At 39.1% G+C, this 11,312-nt stretch overlaps 1 protein-coding gene across 1 annotated transcript; it reads left to right on the top strand.

Annotated features, from left to right (window-relative positions):
* The first annotated feature begins 339 nt into the window (after positions 1 to 339).
* c1galt1b (core 1 synthase, glycoprotein-N-acetylgalactosamine 3-beta-galactosyltransferase, 1b) lies at positions 340 to 11,040 on the top strand. The gene is made up of 4 exons (XM_042503844.1): positions 340 to 897; positions 1,041 to 1,310; positions 4,869 to 5,533; positions 7,311 to 11,040. Exons 2-4 carry the CDS (start codon positions 1,085 to 1,087, stop codon positions 7,617 to 7,619), a joined length of 1,200 nt encoding a protein of 399 aa, XP_042359778.1. The 5' UTR covers positions 340 to 897; positions 1,041 to 1,084; the 3' UTR covers positions 7,620 to 11,040.
* Positions 11,041 to 11,312: the final 272 nt, after the last annotated feature.

The raw sequence follows: 11,312 nt of genomic DNA, 5'->3' as shown, positions 1-11,312 counted from the left end.
TCAGATGGTCCTTCAGCACATTATTTTGAAGGATTTGCATTTTGCCTGAAAAAGTGGCTCTTTGGTGATGACTTTCACTCCCCTGCTGTTTGCTCATCACACAGGCTCCACAGCTACCTGCGTTTACTAAAGAAGGGTTATGTACTATCATCCAGTCACACAGCAACGTTTAAGATGAAAAAAAGTCACATGCCAGCCACCTTCCTCCTCTGATGAAAGAAGACAAGTCCCTTATGGACAGTATATGTCTTGGCGTGAGGACACTTCTGCTCTGCGCTTTTCTTTTGAAATAGCGCGACTTGACCGGAAATAACTGTTTTTCTGGACGGAAGATGACTGTCAGATAAGTTATCTGTAGTTCTTACTGCATTTTTGGAACAGTTTTATTTCGTTGTCGTTGTCGGTAGGTTATTTTTAATAAAGTATCGGGTTTATTCCTCTCAACAGCCGTCCCGGTCGGTCTCTCAGCTGACTCTAACGTTTCCGTTAGTTGACAGGAAGGATTGCTAAGTAGCACTGAAGTTAGCAGTGTCGGTGTAACGGACTAGCCAGTTAGCTAACGCCAGCTGTCTCAACACACAGGCCGGGGGACGATAACAATAACTGTCGTTTTATTTTATTTTTTAATCCAACGTTATATATATGTAGTGAGTTATCGTGCAGGCTTTTGTTTAGCTCGCTGACAGACTCGTCACGATAACCGTTAGCTACATTTTCGTTTTGCTAGCTGAGCTAACCGTTAAGTTTATCGTCCAGAGAGGAAAAAAAATACGCTTCGTGGCTTCGTGGTGGACAAAACTCAAACGCTCAGCTATCGCTTCTCAAAGTTCATGTTTCCTGTGAATAAAGAAGTAGCTGTTGGATAATCCAGCTGCTATGGTGTCTGCGAAACCGCTGGTGAGTAAACTCCACCTAACGGGGAGTGACACACATCTGTTGTCACTTGGTCATTTCTTCACGTTTGCCAACATAGCGAGGCGACTTCAAGTTTACAGCTCGACACTGCGGTGAAACTTGTGTCCACGCTGTCTCCCTCGCAGCACCTGCCGAGTTGAACGACTGACAGTGAGACACCTGGTCCAGCATGAAGGCCCTCGGTTCCAGATTCTCCTTCTATGCGGGTTTCGTGGTGGGAACCTTCATACTGTACGTGTTCCTGCGGCAGGTGTGGTTTGAGAGGACCGTGTCAGCTCAGCAGGCCGGCAGCTTTGATAAACTTCACGACTACCAGCAACAGATTGAGGAAGAGAGGAAAATATGGAAGAAGGAGAGGTCTGCTCTTTTCAACCTGAAGCACCCTCACCATACAGGTACGCCACATGGAAGTTATTTGTCTCAAGATATGTTCGTTTTAACTCATTCAGCCCTTTGAAACCTGAGAAAATTGGCCTGATTTATTTCTACCACATGAGAGGAAGTCAATGAGCAACTTCAGAAAAAAACCCACAACCTTCAAAACAAATCAAGAAAGTTTAAAAAAGGGAAAAAAAAGAAATGGAAAAATAATAAAAATTATAACAACCCTGATAATAATTTTGAATCTATAATTATGATGAGCAGAAATAGCTTTTTTGGGATATTTTCCCTCGCTTTTAAAAAAAGATGTTTCTAAATCTACTTATTTCTTGCAATTTGCAGGACCGTTGCCTTTTTCCCATGTTTGAAAAAAAAACAACACCTGTTTGCTCAGGGTTAAATGATTAAATACCTATGAATTGTTTGAACACAGAACAAGACAGTGATGTTGATCCAGGTTTCAAAGGGTTAAAGAGACATGCTTTAATATCATGCCCTGAACCAAGTTTTTCATTATTATTTTAAGGGTTCAGTGCCACTATGTTTTTACCAAACCCCACTGAATCACAATGTAAAGTTCCAGCTTCCTTTCACATATAATCCTTGCCTGCTAGTATCCAGTGGTGATGTAACTAAGTACATTTCCTCAAGTGCTTGCCTGAGTATGAACTCAAGGTACTTGAGTATTTTATTTTCATGCTACTTTATACTTTTACTCCGCTACATTTCAGAGGAAAATGCTGTGCTTTTTACTACATTTATCTTACAGCTTTAGTTGCTTTACAAATTACGATCTTTGCATAAACAACACAACAAGGATAAACCCTTGTTGTGTTGTTTATGCAAAGATCGTAATTTGTAAAAAAAATATGATGATTAGTCATAAAATAAATTACCAAACAGTTTTATACAAGTACAGCAACACAAGGGGTGTTATTTTCAATTTTGTTTATAAATTTGAGTTTTTTGGATGTTGATGATGGGTGGTTTTTCTGTCTTTTTTTTTTTTTTTTGTTAATTAATAAATAAATAAATTGAATACTTCTTCCACCACTGCTTGTAGCACAGTGTATCTGCCTCTCTCAGACACTGCATTCACCTTTATGGTTTGTGGTCTGATCCCTTAATAAAGTTTTTATTTACAACCATTATCAAATAGACTATTTAAAGTAGGAAAGGTAAGTTTATTTATATAACACCATTCAGACGCACGGCAATCCAAAGTGCTTTACAGGGGCATAGAAATACATAAAATATAATACAGTGATGTGTATATGTTATCATATCATATATGTTATATGATATGTTATTGAAAACCCACAGTAAAGAATACAGCTTTAGGCCCTGATTAAAATGAGTTAACATTTTAAATAGACCTCAGATATTTCTGTTTCTCTTATCCACACACCTTGGTGGCAGGTAAAGTTGTACAAAAACTCTTCTTCTTCTTCTACTGCTGCTATTATACTAATACTATAATCTGTACTCTGATAACAATTTTAAAGCAGGTTTATTTGCAACTTGTAAAAATTCAGAAGGGATTTTCTTTGAATAGAAATTAAAGTTTGAAAGTATTAATTTTTGCCTGACAGAATTTAATAAAGTTACTCACACATATTAAGCCCCAAATGACCCCACACATTAGCTCATCAACTGCAGTTCACAGTAGGCAGTGACATTTATGGCACCTTTTTGACCTTGCTCCAGATATGCAGTGATGAGACCTTACTGCGCGCTTCAGTCAAATTTATGGATTTCAGTCCTCCCTTAATGTTACAGAAAAGCTTCCAAATAATTTACAGATCAGAATTTGATGTGCCATTTAATAGTTATAAGACAACTATGCAATCCCTATTTTATTTTACATAATTGATTTTTTTTATTGAATTGATGTGACTGATCTCTTGTGATATTTGTTGTCTTTTGTGTCATATATGTAAATGCTGCACTGAAATTGAGACGGGATGTGAATTTACAGCCCTGAGTGGTTATATTGAAGGCACCATTTTTGCTGCTGCTGGATACAGTGCTATCTCTCATTAAAATTTTACAAAATTTTAAAAAATACTGTTCCCACAAGTCGCCAAGACACAAAAAAATGTGAAAATAGGACCCTGTTGAAAAATACAAGAATTCCTCTGTAAGTAGCTTGGTTACAGTGTATGGGTAAACAGGTTTCCTTATCTACTCCTAATAAGTATGCACATGCATGACAGGAGCGTGCAGACAGGCAGAGTAACAGCCGAGAGCCGGATGTGAGGAGAGATCATTACACAGAGCGACACCTTCCTTGTATTCAAAATTACTCCACCCAAAGTCCCACTGATGCTGAAACTAACACAAAGTAATCTCTAAAACAGTTGTTCTCAACCTGTATTGTGTCAAGAAGAATCCCTAAATTGATACACATTAGTCCACGGCCCCTAATTTGACAGTTTTTTAAACTTGAGGAACCTCTATTTGAAAAGATTTAGGTTATTAGATATGATTAAGACCAGAGATGTCAACTGCAGTTGAGGAGATGACTGTGGAGGAATTGAAACCTATGATCAAGTTAGTCTCTTCTGACTCTTTCTCTTAAAATGCTCACATCTATGGTGAATCATAGTAAAATTATAAGAAAAATAACCTGCCATATTCCCCCATTTTTCTTGGGATCTTTGGTTAAGGAGCATTGCTCTACAAATCTAAATTATTTATTTTCCTCTGCTGACACCTGACACTGCTACACACCCCAAACAAAAAGTCAGGGAGCAGCAGCTCTTGTCACTAATGCAATTAAAATAAGCCTCTAGATGTAAGAACTCAGTTTCCAGCGCTGAATATTTGACTGTCAAATTCAGACACTTTAGTGCTGTGAGCTAAAGTCTGCTCCACCGCTGTCTGTTTGCCTGTCCTAAGTGCACTGCCAATCCAACACAGACAAACACACCAAAATGATAAAGTCAGGACTGACACAGTGTCTTCTATTACTACAGTAAGTACGTAAGGTGAAGCTTCAAAATAATTTCGGCAGTTAGGGAGAAATCTGGTTACAGAAATGTAGCATATGTACATGTCTTTACAGTAATAAGGTTACTTCAGTGCACATAAGCACAATTTTCAAACTACATCATTACCTGTTGCTTCTGAGTAAAACTGGCCACTCAAGTTCCTTTAAATCTCACCAACTCTTATTTTTGATGACTGTCTGACTGAAATAGGTTTTGTTGTGTAGCTCTTTGTATTCAGCATTTATCTATGGAGGGGGGATGTTGTGTCAAGTTTTGAAACATTTGCACATTAAATACTTCCCAATAAAACGGGTCGTTTTTAGGAGAGGAACGTGTGCTGATTTGTTTGGGCGTATTTTTTATAATGTACTTGGTTTTTTATTTTAACCATCCACTTGAGTTCCTGAAATTGGATTTTCAATGCCACACTCTGCTACCACCTTGATGACATATTTTATTTGCTCTTCTGTTGTCGTTCCCCCTCCAAAAGAATATCATATGTTATTGGATATTGTCGCATTTTATTATGGGTAGATTACAGTGTAAAATGTAACATTTATGTTTGTATTAACTTACCAGGTGAGGATAGCGCCATGGCTGATGAACTGTACAAAAAGGTGCGTATTCTTTGCTGGGTGATGACTGGACCCAACAACCTGGAGAAGAAGGCTCGGCATGTGAAGTCCACGTGGAGTCGCCACTGTAATATTGTGGTCTTCATGAGCTCTGTGGAGGACCCCGACTTCCCCACAGTGGGCTTAGGTACAAAGGAGGGTCGGGACCAGCTGTACTGGAAAACAATCCGGGCCTTCCATTATGCCTACGAGCATCACATCAATGAGGCAGATTGGTTCCTCAAAGCAGATGATGACACCTACGTAATAGTAGACAACCTGCGTTGGATTCTTTCGAACCACACACCCGACGAGCCGATTTACTTCGGCCGAAGATTCAAGCCCTACACCAAGCAGGGGTACATGAGTGGCGGTGCAGGCTATGTGTTGAGTAAAGAGGCTCTGCGGCGATTTGTAGAGGGATTTAAAAGTCAACTGTGTACTCACACTACCTCTGTGGAGGACCTGGCAATGGGGCAGTGCATGGAGAAAGTTGGGGTGCTGGCAGGGGACTCCAGAGACACTGCGCACAGGGAGACATTTCACCCATTTGTCCCCGAGCAACATCTCACTGCCAAGTTTCCCAAGAGCTTCTGGTACTGGAGCTACTGCTACTACCCCATCTCAGAGGCAAGTGAAGCAAACATTGTGGACTTTGTCCTTGCTGTTGATGTAGTATCACAGTGTAAGGAAGCAACTTTAGCACTGCAAATGTTTGAACAGACAGGGATTTATTTTTGTTGGCTTAACAACATGTCTACAAATACATGTTTTTTTCCCCTTTGGCATTTTTTTTTGTCAAACGGGTAGAACGGGTAGAGGTTAAGAGTAGTGAAAGGTTAAAGCTGGGGTATGCAGAGATTTGCTAAAAAAGGCAAAAAAACAGAATTTGAAAATAAACCCTCCTTCTTGCCGTCCTCCCGTCTCTGTCCTACGCCCCTCCAACCAGACAACTACAGGCACATGTACGCACTTCATACAGTAACTCAGTGGTTCCATATGTTGATTCACGTGATCCTATTTCATTGTAGAGCTGGGTGCAGCGCATTTGCTCAGCTCCTCCTTAGCCCTCTCTCTTTGTCTCTCTCTGTTTTTGTCTGTGAGATGTCTAACTAACTGTGTCTTAGAAAGAATTAGTTAGCTAGTAGAAGAGGGGGAAAAATCGATACAGCAAAGTATTGTGATATTTTTGTGTGGCAATATTGTATTGTAGACCCTGATTTTTTTTATCATATAAATTATTAATATTACAAATACAAATTAAAGCTTTTGTTAGTTCACTGGAGACATTTTGCTGTAATAAAAAGTGACTGATATGAGGTGAACAGACCAAAAACTTTATCATATTAGATAATACAGATGTTGACATTGTTTTCCTTTTGGGACATAATTTGCTGTAAAAAAAAAAAAAAAAAAGGTAATAAATTGCAAAATATTGCAATTTTTTCACAATTTTATCACAATACTCAGCATAACCCAACATGTCTAAAATTGAAATATTATTGTGTCGTGCTAATGTCGTGTCATGGAGCCTCTGGGCATTCCCACCCCATTAACTAGTCACCTCACAGTCCTACTATCTGCTCCTCAACACTGGGGAGGAGAAGGGGCAGCCGCTCTGGAGACTGACTTCAGTTGGTGGCTGTAGCTGTTCAAATGTGCCCAGTGCAGAGTGTCAGAGCATGCTGGTTGACAGTGGCATTGTCGGGTCTAGCGTGTGAAACAGCAGCAGCAGAAAGTTTGCTGATCTGGAAGAGGAGTCAGGGCTTCCGGGTCCCCTAGAGCTGTAGGGAGTGAGGAGGCGAAGGGTTACACTGTGATTTGAGGCTCTTACAAACATTAGCTACATACATAAGAAACCACAGCTGTGAGATATTAGCCATATTTTGTTTCATCGTGTTAACTGTCAGACTATCTTTTAGACTCTTCTTTTTGATAAGTCCGTCTTCCATTTTTGGGTTGCTTTGCAGTGCAGACAGTTAGTGCCGATTCTGGAATAGCAACTTTCTCTGCAGGATACTCCATTCTCCATTGAATCAGGATTTCACTGAATCAGCTTTTCACTGAAGGGACATGCATGAGCTTCTGCGTTTGTTTACAGCCAAAAGGAAACGCCCTTTCTCTGAAGAGACCTGTGATTGACTGAAGTCTTTCATCACAGGCTAGATTTTCTAAAGCCTGAAAATAGAGAAAGTTTATTATGGGTTGTTGCCCACTGACACCCAAATAAAGATGCCTACCCCAGCTTTAATCAGAATAATGCATGCTGATATTTACTGAAATAAATACATTTTCTTAATATGTTAACTTGTGGGAGGCATGCACTGTGTTCACATTTTTTTACCACCCATCCTAAATGCGAGACTGTCTCTGTAATGTTGCTCAACCACACTCTCTTTTTCCTCAGGGTCCAAACTGCTGCTCAGACTTGTCGGTGTCATTCCACTACGTGGATGCTTCACACATGTATTTACTGGAGTACTACACGTATCACCTGCGTGCCTTTGGCTACAAATACCGTTACCAGCCCCCCACCCCGCTAGGCTACAACATTGAGCAGTCAAGTTCCCGGGATGCTGCAGAAGGAAAAAAGGGGGTGATATCTCAGGAGAAAGTGCGAGGAGAAGGGGATGATCCATCCAGAACTGACAAGAAACAGGATGCAGACCCCCCTCCTGTAAAGAGAGAACCTGCTGCTGCTCCAGCAGGAAAATAACAGTAGCACTGTGCGGGTGTGTTACGTGAAGGAAACTGATCATTAGTTAGGGGAATGTGTGTTTGGTGTATTTGCTCATTCATTCTGAAAATCTTTGCTCATATTTCTACAAAAGTAGAAATCGAGTCCAGTTTGATTTGGAGTGTCCCCACAAATAAGTGCACAGCTGAAGGACTCCTCTTAATGTGAAGTGTGACTGCAGGACGGGTCTTAATGCTGAGATGTAATTAATGACTTCTTCCCCTGTTTTTTCAGATGTTTTTTTTTTTTTTTAACAACTGAACATCTTCTTCAGAAGTTCAGTAGCTTTTTGTGAGCTTCATCTATGTGTTGATTTAACTTAAGCACCTTTTCGATTGATATGAAACGTATGGGAACCAAGTATTTTCTAGCGCCAGTTAAATTAATGTTTTAGATATTTTATCCTTCTCTTGAGGATCGTAAACCCACCAAAACAACTTCATCTGCCACTCTTTAAAGGGCAGTAGTTGTTGGATTACTGGAGTTGTTTGACTTCATTTCACACAGATAACTATGCCTTGGAAACCAATGAGACCCAATTATATGTCTTTACTTGGTCAGACAGCTGTCTAAAAAATTTTTAAAAAGTGCCTCACCATAAACATTCAGTCAAACACTCCCTTTGTCTATAGGTGACATAGGTATTTTCTTTTGAGCATTTTGCTGCAAACCAGTTAGCGTGTCTCCTAAATTTGTTTTTGGCTGCATGCAAAAGCATTTCTGCAATAAGGCACGCATAATCCTAAATACGTTTTATTTGAAATATGCTGCAGTTACTTAAGGAAGATTGATTTCATATATTCTTTTTTTGGGGGGAGGGTCTGAAAAAGTAATCTTTTTAAGTTTTATTTAGAGTTTTATTTCCTCAACTATGGCTTCAACCAGCCAAATGTTATATCTGTTAGCAATTTATCTGCAGATTAATGTCGTGATTTATTGTTTGGTCCATGAAATGTCAAGGAATGGTGAAAAATAATTAATCTCAGTGTTTCCCACTGAATTAGTGTCTATCTGCGGCAGATCAGCAAATTTTCTGTGTTTTTTTTTTTTGTTTGTTTGTGTATCCCTGTCCCCTTTCTGGATTCGGAGGTTTTAATAGGTGCATAAATGCATTGCAGTGGGAGCTCCTGATGAGTTTTTTTTTCTCAGCAGCAGCTGTTTGTTTAGTTTGAATCATGGGCTGGATAACTGTGGAGAGCAGCTTGTGGTCAGATTGGTCAGAGTTTATCAGATCAGACTGATGGATTAGATGAGCTGCTGCTGCTGCAGAGGCAAGTGAAAGCAAACTTTAAGACCCAGCACTTGACCCCTGAGTGAACAGTTTCCATGTGAATGCATTTTCATCCAGAGCAGCTCGGAAATACGATATACCGCACTCAAATGAGAGCACTGTTGTTCTGATAAATAAGAGCTCTATGCCATGTTAAGTCTGTGCCCAGAGCGTGCTCTGCTCTCTTAGAGTGTGGTGCTCCTAATAAGTTAACATTACATTGATCCACAAATAGAAAATCAATATGTGGGGGAAAATTCTGATATTATATCAGGCAGCCACAAATATATGAATGTGTGGAAAGCCTTGAATTTATTATTTCTTTTGATAAAGAGAAGCAGCAGCCTACACAATGTGTGGCATTTTTAGGTTATAAAAGACGTAAACGATTAATGGATTATCAGAGAAGTTGCCGATCAGTGTTCTGTTGATTAACGGATTATTTAATCTACCTAAACATCATTGTGAAACTGAAGTGAATTTCAGTCATGATCTTGCAGCCTCAATCAAGTGTTAGGCAAATACATCATACATCAACCCAACCCCAAAACGACTTTTAACCCCCCAGATATAGAGTTACTTGGATTAGAAAAGCATTGTTTGGATGCCTTCATATTTCTCTATGGCTTACAGACGGACACTGATTTGACCATAATGCTTTAAATGAAAAGTCCAAATGACTAAATTTATACAGTCCAGCCAAAGATTACCAGGAGAGGCTTAAGTCAGAATAGTCGATATTTGTGTGGCGATAAAAGGGTTAATCCGAGTGCTTCTAATTCTTTTATAGGTTTATATTCAGTTAACCACAAAACTTTACGGAGGTTTGCCTGTTCCCCAGCCTTGTGTTAATGTGATCTTGATTAAGTGGTCAGACACACCTTCAGCCTGAGGAGGAAGGAGTTAGTCAAATATCTTTCTTTCTTTCTTTGTACTGAAACACTATCTTCTTCAAACCGTCTGTGACGCAGGCTTATTATCCATACTTCCCAAATACGGCACTGGATACACCCACCTCACTGTTCCCCTCATCTCTCCCTAGTGGACTCATCAGCTTGTGCCTTGTAATTAGAGATTGTATGAGCCGTCAGCTGCACACATGACTTTGCACTGTGACATTACCATGATGAGAGTGATGCTTTCAGATGGAGAGTAATGGTATTGAATCCTTCCAATGTAATGAGTATGGCCTGCGGGCCAGCCAGCAGATGACTTGTTCACAACAGTGTTTTTTTTTTGTTTTTTTTGGATATGGAAGAATTGTTCTTTTATATAATTTTAGTTTCTATGATGTTCTATAATTTTTAAATTTCAGGTGGATCAGACCTTTTGATTTAGTACATTGTGTATATTTAAAAGTATTCATAACAGTTTCTTTACTATGTTGTAACTAAACAAAGAGTTAATTTTAATGGGAGATAATTACCAAATATTCAAACTGGCTTCAGGAATCAGGCACGATTCAGTGATGAATCAAACAGAACAAATTTGTCATTTATGTGAAAATTGAATGCACTTGAGTGTTACAATTGCTGTTTTTCTTTTTAACCACTTAAACCTCTAATTCTCTTTCAAGGTTAAAAATGAATGAGGAAACTAATGCCTGTCAAAATGCCTTTTGTATGTGTTTACACTCTGTTTCCTTCTGTACATGAGCATAAAGCATGTTCTGTTTTTTCTGTTAAAATGAAAAGGTCCAGTTTAAAACCAAATCAGCATGTTTGATATAACGGTTTCTTTTTAATTAATTTGAATTTGTTTTCAAGTGAATTAACAGTCTGTAAAACTTTTAAGTAGCAAAGGACTTCAGTGCAGATTCTTCCTGTCAGTCCTGCGGGCCTCAAACACTTTGTTGATATCCACCACATCTGATCTCTGATGCCAGTGATTCAACACGTTCAGTCTTCGACAATCTACTCCAACATTTGAATTTTATCTATGGGAAAGGTGTACAGTACTGTATTTATATTTGAAATATATTTATGTCGGTATTGACGTCTAAATTGAGTCGATACTCTTCAGTGTGTAAATGAGTTTTGTGTGAGTGTGTGAGCACACGTGATCAGTGTGCAGGATCGTTTTCAGTGAATGGTACTTTAATCACTATAAATAAATGCATATTTTATTGTACATTTGTTTTAAAGTTGTGTACACTGTGTTAGAACATGGTCCAGTGACAGTTAAAAGCAGTCATGCATGGTTAATACAGGTTTTTTCACCTCTGTGTGGTTAAATAACTTTGATACAATGTTCTCTCTAGTTACAGTAGCTGTGAGGATTTCTCAGCGCTGTGGGAGATGGTTTAACAGCAGCCCTGTTGGAGTTGAGGAGGCGTGACATCCCCACTACAGATAGCGTCGAAACCTAAGTAAAGAGAACAAGGTATGCAAGAGATTAAGAAA

This window comes from Plectropomus leopardus, chromosome 2 (genome assembly GCF_008729295.1).
Source record: "Plectropomus leopardus isolate mb chromosome 2, YSFRI_Pleo_2.0, whole genome shotgun sequence".
Lineage (NCBI taxonomy): Eukaryota > Metazoa > Chordata > Actinopteri > Perciformes > Serranidae > Plectropomus > Plectropomus leopardus.
This window is presented reverse-complemented; position numbering and strand designations above follow the sequence as displayed.